This window comes from Gracilinanus agilis, chromosome 3, assembly GCF_016433145.1.
Source record: "Gracilinanus agilis isolate LMUSP501 chromosome 3, AgileGrace, whole genome shotgun sequence".
NCBI classification, from domain to species: Eukaryota; Metazoa; Chordata; class Mammalia; order Didelphimorphia; family Didelphidae; genus Gracilinanus; species Gracilinanus agilis.
In genome coordinates, this window is record NC_058132.1 from 158,723,659 (window position 1) to 158,743,919 (window position 20,261).

The 20,261-nt window shown below is 36.6% G+C and overlaps 1 protein-coding gene across 2 annotated transcripts in view; it reads left to right on the top strand.

The window, feature by feature from the left end:
* The window catches only part of ARHGAP32 (Rho GTPase activating protein 32), a 262,767-nt gene that overhangs the window by 74,281 nt on the left and 168,225 nt on the right, over positions 1 to 20,261 (top strand). For both annotated transcript variants that reach the window (XM_044668328.1, XM_044668329.1), the window contains one exon: positions 6,621 to 6,707. In XM_044668328.1, the coding sequence (XP_044524263.1) occupies positions 6,621 to 6,707 (87 nt within the window). The remainder of the gene's footprint in view (positions 1 to 6,620; positions 6,708 to 20,261) is intronic.

A 20,261-nucleotide genomic window follows, 5' to 3' on the forward strand; every position in this document is an offset into this window, starting at 1 on the left:
CAATAATCTAAAATTTCAGTTGTTGGGGAAAGTGAAGAAATGGAGATTGATATTTTACTTTTTTGAACTTTAGATGAGATTCGACATCAATTAATTCATATGTCATAAATACTTTGTTAGTGAAATGTATGTTTACTAGGTTTCCTTAAAACAATTTCAATTAATCATATGTCATAAATACTTTGTTAGTGAAATGTATGTTTACTAGGTTTCCTTAAAACAATTTCATTTTCAAAGCCAGGAAAAACATCAGCTTTTCCTTTGAATATTAGAATACATAGGAGGATATAATCTGCAACTGTTTGGATTTTTCCTCTTTTCACACTTGATATTCTTTTGTTGGGCAGCAGCAGCTAATTTAGTAGCTATACCAACTGCAGTGTGTTCTACAAATGCTCTTAGGAAACTTGGCAGGGAGGAGACTGGAGAAATTGATTCATTTCTATTTTTTTACTCCCACATTTAAAAATCTACTGGCTTTACTTGTTCAGAATAAAATAAGTTAAAAACTGGTTTACATTTTAACAACAAATCGCAAAGAATACAATCTTTAAAAGTTATGTAAACATGATGAAACAGAGCATTCACCAGTCACCTAAAAGAAAAGACAGGCTACTGTATCAGATTGAGCCCCTACCTTTTCATTGGGATATTGGACTTCCTGCCAGTAAAAAGGAGTGGGTGATTCCAGACAGAAAGTTTATCCATTATATCCTTAAAAAGTGAAGACTTTTTTCTTTTTATCTAGCCTAGATTTTAAGAGTTGAAGTGTTGTAGTCTAGCCCTCTCTTTTCCTTGAACATCTCTAACTAGAGAAAAATCATTAAATCAGAAAGTAATGAATTTTATTTTTCTAATTATTAGTCCTGTTTTTTATGCAGAATTCTAACCAACTTTGAACCAACCATTCACATTCTTCCCACTAAAGGCAAGAAAGGTTTTCTAATGTATTTAACATGTTTGAAAAAATAAATACAAATAGACCTTCAGTCCTTCCCACTCTCAAATCTCTTTTCTTCTCTCTAAGGAATCTTATTATCTTCAGCTATTCATCATATTACATGAGTCATCACACTGTCCTGGTACTCCCATTCTGGATTCATTCCGGTTAATCATTTTTCTTCACAAAATGTGGCAACTTTGATTCTAAAATCTGCTTACCTACCTCTAACCTCTTTGCTGACCTCAGTCTCATATCTTCAACTTCATTTCAGACATCTAGAATTGTATGTTCAGTAGAAATCTTAAACTACTGTAATACCATTTTCTGATAAGAAACTAGAGAGCAAATTGAGTGACAATCAACAGTTTGGAATTTGGAACCTTACCCAGATGCCATGAACCAAGGGGTAGAAGACAGTTGCTGCCAACACTATAAAAAGGCATGAGCTGAGGCAAACAGTCTCTCAGTTGTGAGAAGGGGACCCTGGGTGGCCGGGTGGGTAGGCCAAGCAACCTGTGTTATAAATAAAGGAAAGGGTAAACTGAATACTACCACTCTTAATTGGGTGACAGCAGTGGTAGTTCAGATATGTGGCTAGTGCAAGATCAACTGAGTCTTGCCACCTAGCTAGATGTTGTAACACCTCCCTTCTTTATAACAGTGCCCAGGCAGGATACTTCAGGTGAGTAGATGAGTATCCCTTTCAGGTCCCACCTGGGGTTGATGAATGGTGTATATTGGGCTCTATTGGCCTTGGACATGTTTATCTGACTGCGTTTGCTCCCTTCCCAGAGAAGTGATGAAACAACCACTCCAGGAAAGTGCTTGAAGAGTTTTATATATTTTGGCAAGGAAGGAATATTTAGGAAATGGGAAGAGGAATAGGAAACCCTAAACTAATCTTTGATAATACTAATTCCTCAAAGCTGTAGGCAGGTGAGTGATTCTGGCTTGTTATTAGCTACTCTGGCTCAGCCTGGCCACAGCCAAACCAGAGCAAGCAGGCTGTTGTTTGAAGTCTCTCAGCTTCTTCTTCTTGCCAGGTGTTATGCCTTTCATAGCCTTTAGGAACCACCCTTTCCACCCTCTTCTTCTCCTGTCCACTTCCCGGATCCCTCCCGGGCCCCGGGATACTTAGATAACTAAGGATGGTTTGAATACCTAAATATCTAGGGGACAGAAGAATAGGAGGATTCACGGTCTGGATACAGGTTGGCAAATGTCAATAAACTCAGACAGGAGTTCTTGCAAGGTTGAGTCAAGCAAGCCTCTGATCCCAAAAGACCAGGGTCTACAGATCCCAGGTCCAAAGGAAAAGGAAAAGACCTGTAAGAGGGAGATTATAGATATTTTAAAGATATATATTTAAGGTGTGGCCGCCAGGAATCAATAGTTCAGATTGATTCCATAATTAAAATAGACCCAAGTCAGGATCAGGTTTAAGGTAGTTTATTTGCAATTAAGAAGATAGAAGGTAGGGAATAGAGAGAGGGAGAGGCTAGCCCAGGCCTACCTGAGGCAGGGCAGAGAGAAGATTGGAAGGCTAATTAAACTAGGCTACAAGCCGCAAGGCCTTAGCAATCAGAGAGTCAAGAAGCCTACTTAAGGTAGAGTCTGGAAACACCAAGGTAGGCCAAGGAAGTCAGCCTAACTTACCCAAGTGACAATTCAGAGTGGAAGCAACCTGAGGTCTCAGCCGAGATCCTTCAGCACCAAGTTCAAAGTGGGAACTGCCCCAACAGGAAGTTACTATCATACTTGAAGAGATAGTGTCTCTTGTCACTTCCTGTGGGTCCACCTCTAATTCAAGTGGACAAATGGCAGCCTCTACACTGATTTGGACTGCCCAAAGGGCAGTCCTTTGTTCTTGATTTGTTACCTATTGTCATGTGTGGGTAACTTATCTCCCCTCCCCACTAAGGGAGGTGGGGATGACACCATCTCTGATAGTAGAGAGTTTTGTTTTTTTTTAAACCTTTACCTTCCATCTTGGAGTCAATACTGTGTATTGGCTCCAAGGCAGAAGAGTGGTAAAGGTAGGCAATGGGGGTCAAGTGACTTGCCCAGGGTCACACAGCTGGGAAGTGTCTGAGGCCAGATTTGAACCCAGGACCTCCCGTCTCTGGGCCTGGCTCTCAATCCACTGAGCTACCAGCTGCCCCCTGATAGTAGAGTTTCAACCATGAATGGGTTTAAGCTAATTCTATTCACACAATCCCCCCTGATGATCATATTGGGTGCCTAGTCACCCCAAGTGATCATTTTACATAATCATCTTATACTCACAAAGGTCTTCTAACTACAATAGTTAGAGATAAGAGGGGAATGGAAGAGAGAAAGAGCAAAACCAATGTTTGCTAAGCGCATTGACAAGAAACCAATTGGGGGCAGTCCCCTATTGGCATAACATGTACATTTAAAGTAACTGTTCAAACCCCATCAGTTCAATCAATTGCAACCCAAAGTTCATTCTGGATCTCTTGATTAAATGTAGATTCTTCAGGCATCTCTCTGCAAACAGTTCATTCTCTGGATTAAGGAATCAGCAAGTTTCTTTCCCTGAGAAATTTTCTCGAACAAAATAAAAAAATTAAATCTTGGATTTAATAAAAATACAATTAAATCTTGGATTTTATAAAAATACAATCCTTCCTTACATGGGTATTTAAAAAGAAATACCCAGATCAGCTCAGGGGGATGTGTGTTAAGTTTTATAAAATTCGGTAATGTAAAAATATATGTATAACTCTTTTAGGAGTAATTTCAGGGGGATATGTACAATTCTTAGAAGGAAATGTATGTTTTATAATCTATAATGTAAAGTTTAAATTCTTTTGAGAATAATTTCAGGATAAGGATCTTGCCATCTCCCCAGAATTCAGACAACGAATCTGTTTGGTGGAGGCACCAAAAGGATGCCTAAAGACCCTTCACTGGACCGTGAAGATCAAAATTGAACTTTGGGTGCAGTTGATTTGAAATATGGGGAGTTGAATGCATTTGTTTTGAATGTACACTATTATGCCAATAGGGGACTGCCCCCAAATTGGTTTTTTGTCAATGCGGCTAGTTTTATCCATTTGTTTTATCCATTTCTTTATCCCCCAAATTCCTGAAATTTAGAAGTTGACTATGTTTACAGATCCAGCGAAGAAAAAGGGCCAGCCTTTTTTTTTTTTTTTTGCCAGATCTCAGGGGGAAATGTCTGTTTGGAATTCAGGGAGGTGTCATTTAAAAGTATCTTACAAACTTCCTGTGGACAGCTGGGGGACTTTGAGAATACATTTCCCGTGATTCCAATGGGTTTCCGGTTTCTGACGTGATTATGTCAGAGAACGGGAACCAATGTATAGCGCAGTTTAAATTCGGAGGGCGGGCTGGAGACGGCCTCTTGATCACCTGAGCAGGCTCCCCGGGGACAGAGAGGACTAGGGAAGGTATGGAAGAAAATGGCGGGGGCTCCAGAGATTTCTTGCAGGCGAGTGGTCAATTTATCTCTATCAGCAATGGCTTTTATTAAAATACTATTTTCCCTTTTTATATCGGTCTTGATCATTTTTAATCGTAACAGACCCCCTGTTAGGGGCTGCCAGGGTTTTTATACCCCACTGGCCAACTGCTTTCTCCCCTGTCCTCATGGCCTTTGGGAACATTCTGAGGTCCAGCAGTCTTCACCTGTCAATCAAGGTTGGGACTCTCAGCTCCCAGAGTTTCAATATGACACCTGCTCAAGTTACTTGTATCCTGCTTTATTGATTACCACACTATCAATTACTGAATAGAGCTGTGAGATGTATAATAATTACCTGATTAACAAGAAGAATATTATCAACCCTCAGGCCATTGGTCAGGGTCAAGGTGCCTGGCCTGACCAGGGCCAGAAAGGGAGAGGCATCTCTCCAGCCAACTAATACAACCCGATTATTGATTGATCGTCCATCTCTATCAACTATAATCTAGCATAGATTCCCAACACCTCATTCTTCAATCTTGATCCTTCCCTGAGTTATTATAATTAAATTCTTTTTTTTTTTTTAAACCCTTACCTTCCATCTTGGAGTCAATACTGTGTATGGCTCCAAGGCAGAAGAGTGGTAAGGGTCGGCAATGAGGGTCAAGTGACTTGCCCAGGGTCACACAGCTGGGAAGTGTCTGAGGCCAGATTTGAACCTAGGACCTCCCATCTCTAGGTCTGGCTCTCAATCCACTGAGCTACCCAGCTACCCCCTATAATTAAATTCTTAAAGCTCATTTAGGTGAAGGCTGATGTTACCCTAAAGATCAGTTTAATATTCTGGCATTTAGGGGAAGGGAATACTTTAGCTAAATCACAGTCAACAGCATTAAGCATTTATCATCAACATTTATCCAGTCAATCCTAACATCTATCTATCAACTCAACCCCACAACAAGCAGCCAGAGAAGCTGGGTGATTCTATTCATAATTTCTCACTGGATCATTTAGTTCTGGGTGGTGAAGGTGGGAACTGGTGTTTGGCTGAGGTGCAAACAGTTGGGGAACTTGTGTTCACTACCTCAACCTTGGTGTTCACTTAGGCTTCCCATCTTTACTCAGCTTAGGTCCTTATACCACCTGAGGACCTTGGGCCATCCCTCAACAGGTCCAATCCAGAAGCAGCACATCGCCTATAACACTACACATGTGAAAAATAGAACTCATTATCTGTGGCTCCCACCCCAACACTCCCATTCCACATTTCCTTTTTACTTTTGAGGGCATCATCATCTTTGAAGCCCCTCATGCTTACAACTTATGCATTATCCTCAACTCCTTACTATCTTACCCTCTCCATATCTAGTTTATTTCCAAGAACTGTCAATTTCATCTCTGCCACATATCTTAAATATACCCCTTTTCTCCCCTGATACTACTACTGCTGGCTCAGATTTTCATCACTTGACTTATAGATTATTGCAGTAGTCACCTGTCAGGTCTTCTTGCCACAAATTTTCTGCTCAATCTAGTCCCATCTTCTATAGCTTGACATAAGAATTTATTTTTTTCTTGAGTTGATCATATCTTTACTTAAATTACTTTTTCATCAGTTTCTTCATAGAAATACATAGAAATTGTGCCTTATGCATCTCGATTCCCTTTCAAAACCTTATTTAGTGGGGGGCAGCTGGGTAGCTCAGTGGAGTGAGAGTCAGGCCTAGAGACAGGAGGTCCTAGGTTCAAACCCGGCCTCAGCCACTTCCCAGCTGTGTGACCCTGGGCAAGTCACTTGACCCCCATTGCCCACCCTTACCAATCTTCCACCTATGAGATAATACACCGAAGTACAAGGGTTTAAAAAAAAACAAGTAAAAAAAAAAACCTTATTTAGTGTATTGCACATAGTATCTAGTATATGTTGGATTAATGGAATAAGGACTTTTTTGAAGGTGAAGGATTGTTTGCTATTATGTAATTACCCATAAAATTTTAAAAGTTAAAATTTTAAGGTGATATTGGAAAATCTCTATGTTTAGAAAGTCTTTAAAATGTTTTGTGTGACTGCCCTGAAATTCATATCAGATTTGTGTGCCTTTGCACAAAACATGTCTTAGAGCAAGTTGATGTGAATTTTGTTCCTCAAGAATTGTTACAAGGTTTGCTTAATCTTGTCCACTGACCTAGGCTCTTTTGCTGTTTCCTATTCTTCTTGTGGTATAGCTTTCACTCTCAGAGGAGCAGAACGAAGTCATGAAAAATGGCTGTGAATCCAAGGAGCTGGTCTACCTTGTACAGATTGCTTGTCAGGTAAATAATATTTATTTCTTCATGCATATGTGGTATTATAAAAGAAGAGAGTAATCTGGTTACTACCACTGTTAGGCTGGTTATTAGCAGTAGTAATCTGAGATATTGATCTGAGGGAGCTTTGGTTTGGTTCCTTAATGGCTGGTGCACGGACACTGCCCTTCTTTATAACAGTGCCCAGGCAGGATCCCTAAAGGTCAATAGATGGGTAACCCTTTCAGGTCCCACCTGGGGTTGATTGATTATTGGTATTGGGCTCTATCAGCCTTGGATAATGTTCATCTGACTGTGTTGCTCCCTCCCCAGAGTGGCGATGGAATAACTACTCCAGGAAGGTACTTAATAACTTTTATCTATATTGTTTAACAAGGAAAAGGAATGATCAGGAAAGGGTCGGGGAATAGGAGACCCTATCACTAAATCTATGACAATAATCCCTTAGGACTGTAGGCTGTTCAGTAATGCTGGGCTTGTTCTTCACCTCCTCTGGCTCAGCCTGGCCACAGCCAAACCAGAGTAAGGAAACTGGATGATGCAAATATTGATGATGGTTTCTCTCAGCTTCTTACTGCTAGTTATTTGCCAGTCCCACAGCCTTCAGGAAATTCCATCCTTTATCACCCTCTTCTTCTTCTCCTACCCACTTCCCGGATCCCCCCGGGCCCCGGGATACCTAAATATCTAGAGATGGTTTAGGTGCCTAAATATCTAGGGATTCAGAGAGAATCAGAGGATCCACAATCTGACCACAGGTCAATCAATGTTCAAGATCAAGTGTCCAAGGCAAGAGTTTAGGCAAGGCTTAGCCAAAGCAAAGCCAAGGTCCCAAAAGACCAAGGCGTCCAAGGGTTCCTGTCAGGGGGCTCCCAGGGTATTTATACCCTCTCTGCCCAACTGCCTTTCCTCCTGTCCTCATGGCCTCTGGGAACATTCCAATGTCCAACTGTCTTCACCTGTCAATTAAGGTGAGACTCTCAGCTCCCAGAGTTTGAATATGACAGTGGTCACAATACTTAATAGAAATTCTTAAGAATTGTTTCAGAATCCCCTGTCTTATCATACATAAGCTTTGCCAGTGTCATTTGATCCATAGCAATGTGTTTCCATAACAAAGGACAAAAATTGCTGTTGGAGTAATGAACAGCAAGTAGGAGAGAAAATAAATGATATTTCTTTAAAGAGGAAAACAATCATGTGCTTTCACCATGTTGTAAGATGCTTTAAAAGTAATTTTGCAATGTAAACATCACATCTATGTGCATTCTTGACAGGGGTACTTTAGCATTTGTATATAAATACAAATGACTTGTGCAGAAATATATCTATTTTCCTTGTTAATGTCATATTTCATTTGTTTGCATTTAAATGGAGTAATGTGCAATACACATTTTATTTATTCGTAAGTTTAAGAAAAACACTTGCATTAAAAATGTCATGTAATTAATGAGTCGCATAGGAGCAAAAATTAAATGAAATATGTAAAATTGAAGTGTTTGAACAATGACAGTAGATTGAGTTTCTTGGGCAATATCATTTGTCTATTAGAGGGTATAACTTCTGTTTATCTGTGTATATGTTTGCATGGAACTTGGTTCTTGTTATTTCTTAATAGAGTGCTTCTTTGAGGAAACTCCTGTGTTTCCCTTTATGAGATAAAACATGTAAGTTTTTACAGTCTTTTATCAATGATTTTGGAAAAATTTCAACTGTATTTTTGGATGTTGATAGTTAATATATATTTTTGTGCTGTTTCTCCTGGAGGTCATTTTAGATTGGTAGTCATAAGGTTTTATAAAATGTATTTTAAAATTTGGAACTGAGAAATAGTATAGAAAAATGCATGGTTTGATTCAAAGAGGTATATGATTTTTCCTTAAGCTCTAACTTCTTACAGAAGCAAAACTAAGTTAAAAAATTGTACTTTTAGAAGATAGTAGACTGCTGGCTAAAAAAATGATCTTTGGCTTGAAGTGAAGAAGATTTAATCATCTTTTTAAAAGACTGAAGTCCATTGAATGCCTCTCAGATATATTCTTTGTACTCATTGAGAATCAGTTGTATAAGATGTATATTTTGTGAAAATTCATTGTGGCTTATTCACAGTTCAACTCCTAGTTATCTGGATGGGGGGAATATCAGTTTTTTTTTTTATTAACCATGTTCAATTTTAATTCCTTTAATAGCTAGTACATTTTAGCATTTCCTTTCCAATATACCTTTGTCAATGTATATACAGAAATAACAAATTTTAATATCATAAGAAAAATTATTTTAGAAGAAACACATATTCTCAAATCAAGTACTTTAAAAGAATATAAAAGATTTCCAGTGTTGCATTGTCTATGATTCTGCTTCCTCCTCTGAGGATATTTACATAATAGATGATTATGTATTCAAATATCATTGAGAGAAGATCTCTGAGGCATCTCTGTTACTGATGATGAATAATTTTGGAAAAAACGTTTTCTTTTTTTTTGTTATTTAGTTTTTTCAATTGTGTCCAATTCTCAATGACCCCATTGGAGATTTTGTGGCAAAGTTATAGGAGATGAACTGTCAAACAGACAAGTTTCTCTCATCCCTTTATCTTCAATGAAAATACACACTATAAGCCATGCTTTGATATCTTATACAAAATGAATATAATCACAATATGGAGATATTTATTCTATATTATGTTTTTAGATCTCTGTAATTTAATTTCCTTTTAAAATGTTTTGTTAGGGGGCCAGCTAAGTGGCTTAGTGGATTGAGAGTCAGGTCTATAGACAGGTTCAAATTTGGCCTCCGACATTTCCTAGCTGTGTGACCCTGGGCAAGTCACTTAATCCCCATTGCCTACCCCTTACCACTCTTTTGCCTTGGAACCAATACATAATATTGATTCTAAGGTGGAAGGTAAGGGTTTTTTAAAAAAATAAAAATTTTTGTTAAGAGTTTTTGTCATTTTGTTTTGATATTTCTGTCACCAATAACTTTGCTGACCCATGTCTTCAGAGACTTTCCCATTTTAACAAATATTTAAGCAAAAAAATTACATAGGCCAGAGTATATGACTCATTTTGCATCTGTAGTTGCACAGCTTTTTTACTGAAAGAAGCATATTTTAATATTAGCTTCTGAAGTCATGAATGGTTAGTGCATTGACCACAGTTTTCTTTTATTTTCCTTTACATTTTTGATGTTATCACATAACATTTCCCTTGGTTTGGTTTTTTTAGAATTAAAAAAATTTTTTTTAGTTTTTATTTCTTTTTATTTTCAATTTCTTATGACAGTAATATTCCCTTATATTCATATACTATAATTTATTGAATGATGCTACAATCAAAGAACTCCTTCTTTCCTTCAATTCATTTGGTATTACAAAAGGTACTTCAATTTTCTTTAATACTGAGACCTTTATCTTTCTTTCCCTTTTCTTGGAGGGTATGAGCCTAGCATCACTGATTCCATTTCATCAAACTAATTTTCCTTAGCCTCAAAAGGCAGCGAAGCATCAGATTTTTTTCAAAGGTGCCAAAATAGGCTCTAGCAGATTTTTAAAAACATGATCCTTAGATTTGTTATTTAGAATATCAATATGATATTTCTTTTCTTAGTATGTTTTGCTCACAGGCTAATTAGAAAATTTACTTTTGCTTTGATGCCTGCCCCACATTGTTACATAAATCAGTATATATTCAACTAGAAGAGAATCTGTTTTACAAAAATATCCTTTCTTCTATTATCATTAGTTTTTATCGATTTTTCTGCCTTGATCCTGACTTTAAAAGTTTACTTAAGAAAGTATCTATAGAAGACTGTACACCTGTATAATTCTAGTACTGCCTAATAACATAACTCAGAAAAGGAGATTTCTCTAAATGCATTAAAAGAGACTTGGTAGAAGGATACTTAATGACAATTAGCTGTGAAACCACTTTTCTTTAAGCTTTGAAAAGCAAAATGGTTTTAAAAAATAAAGTACATTTTTCTTTGTCTAATTCAGCAGAGCAGCTTTGCTCTCAAATCTTTGTAAATGCTAAAAAAGTAAAATTTATTAGAATGGATTTCATAGAATGTTAAACTGAGAATTTTATTTTAAAATATGTTCTGTTGTAATACAAGTAAGATTTTAAGCCACACAATCTCTTAAGTTTATATAGTCCAGAGTTGTGTATCACTAGAGATTTAAAACTACATTAGAGTGAATGGGCACAAAGCATATGTCTTAAGCAGGTCAATACTAACTAATAATATAGTACTTGCCATGTGGAGACCCAATAACATTTTTTTAAATCTTAAAAATTATTTTTGTACTGGAAAAGATTGGAAATCAATTGCTCTGTAGGTTATGATTGATCAGAATGAAATGGCAGAAGCACAAAGAAACACTTAAGGCACTGAATTGAAGATTAAAATAATGAAACAGGGATGAAACACCAAAAAAAAACCATGTTTTTAGCAATATAAAATATACAATTAAGTCAAAGTTGCCTCCTAATATTGTTGGTACACGGGTAATAAAGTTAATAAAAGCAGGAATAAGTTCACATGTCCTTCTAAACAAGAAGAAACAAATGTAGTCAACATATATCCTAGAAAGAATCCTGAAATTTGAAGCAGAAAGGCTTGAGTTTTAAAGCTTTACACTAATACGCTCTAACTATTTGCTTGTATAGACTAGTTGTTTACTGTTTCTCAGCCTTGGACAACATTTTTAAGTCACCTTGCACAATGCCTGACATAAAGTAGGTATTATATATATGCTAACTATCACTATTATATATCATATAGAATAAGACATGGGGCATTTAGGTGGCTCAGTGTATTGAAGAACCAGGTCAAGAGATGGGAGTTTCTGGGATCAAACCTGGCCTTAATATTTTCTAGTTGTGTGACTGGGCAAATAATAACCCCCATTGCCATTCTTCTGCTTTGGAACCAATACACAATGATTCAATGACATAAGTAAGGGTTAAAAAAAGTATGCCAGATACATCTTGCTCTCATTTGTCATTTGCAAGCTCTCTATCTAACACTATCATTTAACTTCTCCTTTGAACATCATGTTATCCAAATTTATCACATAATGAATGTACATCCTTGTGACCACCTCCTTCCTATATGAGATTAATTCCAGACTTATATTTCCTTCCTTCAAATACTCAGCTTCCCAGTTCTTCAGTCTCTTCTACCTCAGCTACAAAGAAATGTATGCTTTTGATTTTGCCATCACTCATGGGCCCTGAATTAATATTCATAAGCTCTGATAGCATTTAACTCATCATTATATTTTATCAATCCATATTTATCAATGCCTTATGACCTCCAAAATCTGTTCCTCATTCTCAAGTATCTAATTCTCCTTCCTTTTCTTCAACCATTTGACAGGCCATTTAAACTCTATAGTATACCTTCTCTCAAATCATTTACCCCCTTTCCCTGTCTATGATCATTCATCGCACCTCCCTCATACTCTGAGCTGAAGGTTTCTTTTCACACCTCATCAAAAACAGTTGAGCCAAACCACTGGGAAAATTGGAGAAAAGTAATGGGAAAAATCAGGTCTAGATCAACATCTCACATTCTATACCAAGATAAATTCAAAATCGTAAATGACTTAAATATAGGGAATGAAATCATGAATAAATTAGGTGAACATAGAATAGTAGACCTGTCAGATCTGTGGGAAAGGAAGGAATTTAAGATCAAGCAAGAGATAGAGAACACTGCAAAATGTAAAATGAATGATTTTGATTGCATCAAATTAAAAAGGTTTTGTACAAACAAAACCAGTGCAACCAAAATTAGAAGAAAAGCAACAAACTGGGAGAACATTTTTATAGCAAAACTCTGACAATGGTTTAATTTCTCAAAAATTTAAGGAACTATGTCAGATTTACAAAAAAAAAAATCAAGCCATTCCCCAGTTGACAAATGTTCAAGGGATTTGAATAGGCAGTTCTTAGATGAAGAAATCAAAACTATCAATAATCATATGAAAAAGTGTCCTAAATCCCTCCTGATTAGAGCAATGCAAATAAAAACAACTCTGAGCTACCACCTTACACCTGTCAGATTGGCCAATATGGCAGCAAAGGGAAAGTGATAAATGCTGGAAGGGATGTGGCAAAATTCACACACTAATACGCTGTTGGTAGAGTTGTGAATTGGTCTAATCATTCTGGGGGGCAATTTGGAACTTTGCTTGCCTTTTGATCCAGCCATACCACTGCTGGTTTTGTACCCCAAAGAAATAATAAGGAAAAAGATTTGTACAAAAGTATTTGTAGCTGTGCTCTTTGTGGTGGCAAAAAATTGGAAAGTGGTGGGGAGGTGTCCATAGATTGGGGAATGGCTGAACAAATTGTCGTATCTGATGGTGATGTAATACTATTGTGCTCAAAGAAATGATGAACTGGAGGCATTCCATGTGAACTGGAAAGATCTCCAGGAATTGATGGAGAGCAAAAGGAGCAGAAGAATCAAAGGAATGTTGTAGACAGAGACTGATACATTATGGCACAATCGAATGTAATAGACTTTCTTACTAGCAGCAATGCAATGACCCAGGACAATATAGAGGAACTTATGAGAAAGAAGCTATCTACATACAGAGAAAGAACTATGGGAGCGGAGATACAGAAGAAAAACTTATCGATCCCATTGTTCAATAGGGATATGATTAGGATTTTGATGTTGAAAGATCACTCTACTGAAAATATGAATAACATGGAAATAGGTTTTGAACAATGATACATGTATAACCCAGTGGAACTGCTTGCCAGCTTTGGGCGGGGGGAAAGAAGAGGGGATGGGAATCATGAATTGTGTAACCATGGGAAAACATTCTAAATGCATAAATAAATTATAAAACAAAATAAAACAACAACAAAAAAAACCACCAGTTGAATCAGTTCACAGAGAATTACGTTTTCTCTGTTATTTCTCATCCCATGTTTTATCCCCACAATATTTCCAGTCCTGTCTTAAACATAAAGGTATTGCTTCTTGCCAAGACCAACTCCTCTATCTGCCTTTTGATTTCATCCATTTGTATCTTATTTAGAGAATTTCTCCCCGCATCGTCTTCACTCTCTCCATATATGCAAGCTCCTGTTTTCAACAACCTTTACAACAAAAGCCAAAAAAAACCTTTCATTTGATTTCTAGTCCTATTCCTCTTTTCCCCTTATCTAAATTTTTAAAGATCATCTTAACTCAATGTGTCCCCTTTCTCTCTTGACTTTTAAAAGAAACCCTCTGCAGTATGGATTGCAACCTTATCCATTAGCAGAAAGGATTTTCTTCTAAATCTCAATACTCTTCCTTATTTGTCCTTTCTTCAATATATGACATTATTGATCATCTTCTCTTGGTTACTCAATTTTCTTTAGGATTCCATGATACTATTTTCTGTTTTCCTTCTACCCATCTGACTACTCCTCAGTTTCCTTTACTAGCTCTTCATCCTTGTCTGGGCCAGTATCTATGGGCATCTACGAAGTTTCTGTCTTGGTTTTTCTTCTCTCTATGTACCATATAGCTTAGTGATCTCATTGGGTTTAATTATCATCTCTACTCAGAAGACTTTTAGATCTGTATATCTAACTCTTTACTCTAACATAACCTCTAGTCTGTCCATCACCAACTAGATACTGGACATTTGGAAGTGAATATTTCTTAAGTGTATCACTCAACAGGTATTTATTAAGCAATTACTTTGTTTTAAGTGTTGTGAATATAAAAATGTAAGTGAAACAGGCCCTTGTTCTCAAGGAACTTACATATCAGTGGAGGAAACAATATACTCATGCATATTTAAAAGAGTCATATAAAGCAGACTCATGGTAACTTCTTTGGGAAGGCAGTGGTAACCAAGGGCTATCAAGAAAGGCTGTTAATGAAGGTAAGTGGGGTTTGAGCTGAATCTTGAAGGAAAGTAGGGTTTCTGAGAGGTAGAGACATAGGGGAGAGAGCATTGTAGAGATGGGGGACAAAAGCACTGGAGATAGGAGATAAAATATTGTGTTTGAAACAACAAGTAGGCTGGATTGGTTAGTCTACAGAGTGCATACAGGGGAGTAGTGTGTTAGAAGACCTAAGAAAGATGGCTTCCACAGGTTATGAAGAACTCAAAATGACAGAGGGACAAGTTGATATTTGTCTTGCAAAGTAATAGGGAACCACTATACTGAGTAACAGGATGACACGGTCACATTGTCAGACTTGCACTTTAGAAAAATAACCATGGCAATTGTGTGAAGGGGAAATTGCAGTGGGGAAAGACTTAAGGCAAAAACACACATTTGGAACTTACTGTAATAATAAGTAAGAGGTTATGAGTGACTGATTTAGAATGAAGTCTGTGTGAGTGGAGAGGAGACATATGTGGGAGATACTGTGGAGATAAAAAACAATAAGATTTGGTAACTGATTGGTTATGTGGGGTGACTGAAAGCAAGAAGTCATGGAAGCCAGGAAGAAGGTTGGTAGTTTTGACAGCATGTGGGAAGTTTAGGTGGGATGGGTTTTTGGGGAAAGGCAATTAATTCTTTTCAGCTTTATTATATAATATTTCTTTCACACAATGTATAATACAGCCCAACTGGCCTTATTATTCCTTTTTTACCCATGACATTCCATCTCCTGTCTGAATGCTATTGTTTAGACTATCCACCCCACCCCCAAATATCTTAAAGGAAGTGTGTGAGAGCACTGTCTTTGGAGTTTGAGGATCTCCATTCAAATTCCTTTTGTCATCAAACTTCTTTGGGTGTTTGTCTCTGAGGGTTGGGCTGGATGTATTCTCTTGGAGGACTCTTCCTGCTCTTGATCCATTATGCTTCTAGGAATGCATATCCTACCCCTTACCTCTGCCATAACTTCTATAGGAAAACCTTGCCCGATGTTCCTTAGCTTCCTTGCCAAAATTACTTTGTATTTTTAAATATATCTTTTATGTGTACTTTATATGTAGAGTTGTTAGCTCCTCTGAAAGAATTTAAGCTCCTTGGGGACAGGAACTATTTTATGTTTGTCTTGCATGGAGATAGAAACAGAACTGACAGCATCAAGCACTTTTAAAAGTGCTGTGTAAATATAAGCTATTTATATTCTCTAAATTTAGGAAATATATCTCATTAAGAATCAGAATTATAAGAAATAGGATGCTAGATTTGGAGTCAGAAAGTGCAGGATTCAAATCCTATCTTTTACACTTGCTGTCCAGAGTATCTCCATGCTGCCCTTGCCCTGGTTTCATCTTCCAACTCTTTGTCATATGGATCGTTTCTATCCAAACTCAGCATATCCAAACAAAGCTTTTGTCCACTGGCCCTCTTCCAAATCTGCCTATGCAGTGATGGACAAACTATTCGCTTCAGGCCAGATCCAGCCTGTAGTTTGCCCATCACTGCCTTAAGCAATTTTCTAATAACTACATCTGGATGTGGGGGTATAGTGATTAGGGAATTGCTTAAGGCAGTGATGGGCAAACTACAGGCTGGATCTGGCCTGAAGCGAATAGTTTGTCTATAATTGGAAAGGATATCACTATTCCTGTAGTCTGTCACTTTATTGTTTCTCTCTCCATGTCTTGAATCTCTCAGGGAACAGGCACTTATTAAGTGCTTATTCTGTCAACAAGGGTGAAATGATCACTTCCCCTAAGGAGCTTATATTCCAATGGGAATATACACATAACAAAATTGATTATCAATTGATTGGTTAGTTAAGACATTCACATTTCCATTTGTAGGAGTGATTAATCTAAAGACAATAAATGTATATATCACTTCAGCCTAATTTCTCCTTTCCTCTTCAGTGTTAAGTGGTATGTTCATTGGAGACTGGAATACTAGAGAGGAAGGCATCTATTTCAGAAGAGTACTACAATATTGCTATTTCAGGAAACGTTTTATAGATAAAAAGTGATTTTATGGCTTGTTCTGAATGAGAAAGAGAACTGTTTGGATACTAGAAGAAAAAGTATTTGAGAGATGAATTTATTCCAAGAAAATTAAAATACTCAGAGGTGGAAGTGGATAAGTGATGTATATTTATTGACACCTATTACTGGAAAAATAGTAGTTTGATGTCATATAGTTGAATATATTATAGGAACAAGCAAAATTAATATTAGATGGATGCTTTTAATACCAGAAAAACTTTTTTTACAAACTAATAATAGTTGCTTTGACCTTTCTGTACATATTCTGTGCATTTGTGTGTATGCGTATGTGTAGATATTTGTTAACTAATGTTCTTTTTATATGTTACTCAAATAAAGTAGATCTCTTATCTCATGGATTTAAAGTTTGACACAGTCTCCATCCAACTTGCCCAAAACTTCCTTTCTTTGAAATGCAGCATTAGTGGAATTTTGCTCAATTTTGCTCTGAGAAACTTAGCTTTACATTATTCTTCAAAATCAATTGAGTAACTATTATGTAGAGATTATACATTTTACATACCTGTGACTGTTACTAAACCAGAGAACTGAAGCCTTGAACATGTAGGCCAGATTCCCCTTAGTCTTTCCCTTAATGCTTTCACTGCACATTCACTCATTCTTCTTGACTCATTATTAAAGTGAGAGGATTACATTACTCTTTGTTCCCCATTGCCACACAAAGGTTCTCTCCCTTCCTCCATCACTCAGTAACCTCTCTTTCTTTGAGGTTCATGCTATTCAAATCTACCATCCAATCAAATTCCTCGCAGATATTGTCTACAGACCCTCAGGTCATTCTTTTTTCTTCCTCAATGAGTTTTGTACCTTACTCACAATCTTTCTTTCTTCTCAAACTCCTGTCCTCAAACTAGACTACAACATACAGATTGATGTTCCCTCAAGTACTCTAACCTCTCAGTTGCTCAACCCTTTTCCTTTGACCTACTTCTCTATCCCTTCTCATCATCACACATGGATACTTATAAGAGTTGATCTTACCATTATGCACAAACACCTCCATATTCAAGAACTCTGAAATTCCTTTATCTGACCACAATTTATTGTTTCTCCATTTCTTATGCCTCTCTAAACCATAGTCTAAGTCCTCTTGCATTCTATGTCCTCCAGAGGCCAGTCTCTCCTCTTTTCCCCCTGTCTTGATCCCTGGTAAACCAGTTCAATTCTATACTGTCCTTTTCTCCTGAGTTCCTAACCATCTTGTATCAAAGACTATATCCTGGTCAAGTTTTGATCGCAGATTATTCTAATCACCTGGTATCTTTATTTCTATACAAGGGCTATTGAACAAAGGTACAAAACATTGTACTTGTTCTGACTGGATCCACTGCATATTTATGTTCCATAATGTCATTTCCTGCTCTGGCCTATTTGCTAACTTTCAGCCTTGTGTCTCAACAGCCTTTCAGACATCTAGAACTGGATGTCCAGTACACATCTTAAAGTAAATGTTCCTCAAACCAAACTCATTATCTTTCTTCCTAAACCTCCCTCTCCCATGTTCTCTAATACTTCAGATGGGAACACCATCCCCACACTTGTATATGCTTGTAACTTAGGAATTTTCCTCAATTCTTCATTCCCTTTCACTTCACTCTCTATTTCTAATCTCTTGTCCAGGTCTGTTGATTTCACTTTTGCAACATCTCTTAAATTCGCCCCCTTCTTTCTCTTCTGACACTTCCACCAACTTAGTGCAGGTCTTCTTCACCTCCCTAATATAAAAATTATTGTAACAACTTGGTGGTGGGTCTGCCTGCCTCAAATTTCTCCCCACTTCTGTTCTCCATGAAACCACAAAAGTAATTTCTCAAAGTTTAGGTCTAACCATATTACTCTTCTATTCAGTAAACCCCAGTATCCCACTGGCTTTCTTTTGCCATTGGGATAAAATAGAAAATCCTTAGTTTGCCATTCAAAACTCTTCGTAACCTAGCTAATTCCTACCTTTCCAGTCTTTTCACACCTTACTCCCTCCTAGGTTCTCTTGGATTCAGTGACACTGGCCTCCTGGCTGTCCCCAAGATACTTAATTAGCTTTGGGCATTTTCTCTGGCTATTCCCCAGGTCTAGAATGCTTTTCCTCAACTCTGCCTTATTGATTTCCCTGTTTAAAAGTCCCCACTAAAATCCTATCTTTTCAGGAAGTCTTCAACTCCTCTTATTTCTACTGCCTTCCTTTCGCTAATAATTTCTTATTTATATTCTGTATAACTTTCTTTGTATATATTTATGTTTTTTCCTTTTTTACATGTTTTTAAGTTCTTTGAAAATGGGGACTGTCTTTTGCCTCTTTTTAAATTTTTAAGTTAGGATTTGAACTCTTGTCTTCGTGATTATAGATCATAGTCCTTACTACTATATTGATTTCCCTCATCTTTTTTACATTTACCCTAAACTAGAATATATTTCTCGAGTAGAGGATTTTTTTTTAAGGTCCTTAGCTGGATCTTAAACTCTGTCTTGAACATAGTATGATGACATAGAAATGGCAAAATTTGGCAACTGATTAGTTATATAGATTGAGGGAAAGTGAGTTGTTGAGGATGATTCCTAGGTTATATATCTAGAGTATTGAAAGGATGGTGGTATACTCAAAAAAAAATAGGACAAATTAGTGGAAGAATAGGTTTGGTAGAGGAGAATGATAATGAATTCTGTTTTAATTTGTTGAATTTGACATGATAGTGCTACATTCAGACTGAAATGACTAAAAGTGAATTAGTGATGTGATATTGGAGTTCATGATAGAGGCTAAGAATGACTATATATAGGTCTGTGAATCATCTACAGAGAAATGTTGATTAAACCCATGAGATATTGATTGTTTGGTTGAAGCTTGCTTAAAGAAATACATTTTAATTGACATTTTTTATAGTCATCGAAAGACATACTTAGTGGTGGAATAAATAATTTCTTAAAAAATATAGTGGAATTGTTATGCTGTATGTGCATGCATATACAAATGAGAATTAAATGGCAAATATGTTGATTACAGTGAACCTAAGTAGAAATACTGGCTACATGGTATAGCAACAAGGTGAATTGTCTAACTTTTAGACTAAAATTTGAAGAAAGCTAAAAACTTAGTGAAATAAAGAAATAGCAATTTGAATAGAAATAGAAATGAGGTATTCAGAGATAATTTTGGTATTCAGTAAATTATGTTATATCACCATAGTTGTAAAAGAATAAAAATGGGAATAGAAATAAATGGAAGTGTTTTTACAAAACTCTTTTTACCTTGAATAGTTTTATAACATTAGAGTGACATGTTGGAGTCCTGTTCATTCCTTGACTTTTGGTAATACTTATCACAATCATTGATTCTTAGGATATGAATGAATGATAGACCCAATTGTAAAAATAAAATTTTAATTGACAATAGGTGAAATTAAAGGAATAATTGTGTTTTTTTTCTTTGCAATTTAGATCAACCAATCTCAATGATAAGGGAGGATATTTTATTTTACACATCTGTTGAAGATAAATCTCTTCTTGAGATGTGCTATAAAAAAGTTTTTCTGGTTCTTTAAAACCCCAGAATTTTTGAAATTTAAACATTCTAAAGAAGTTTCTTACTTTCTTAAAAGAAT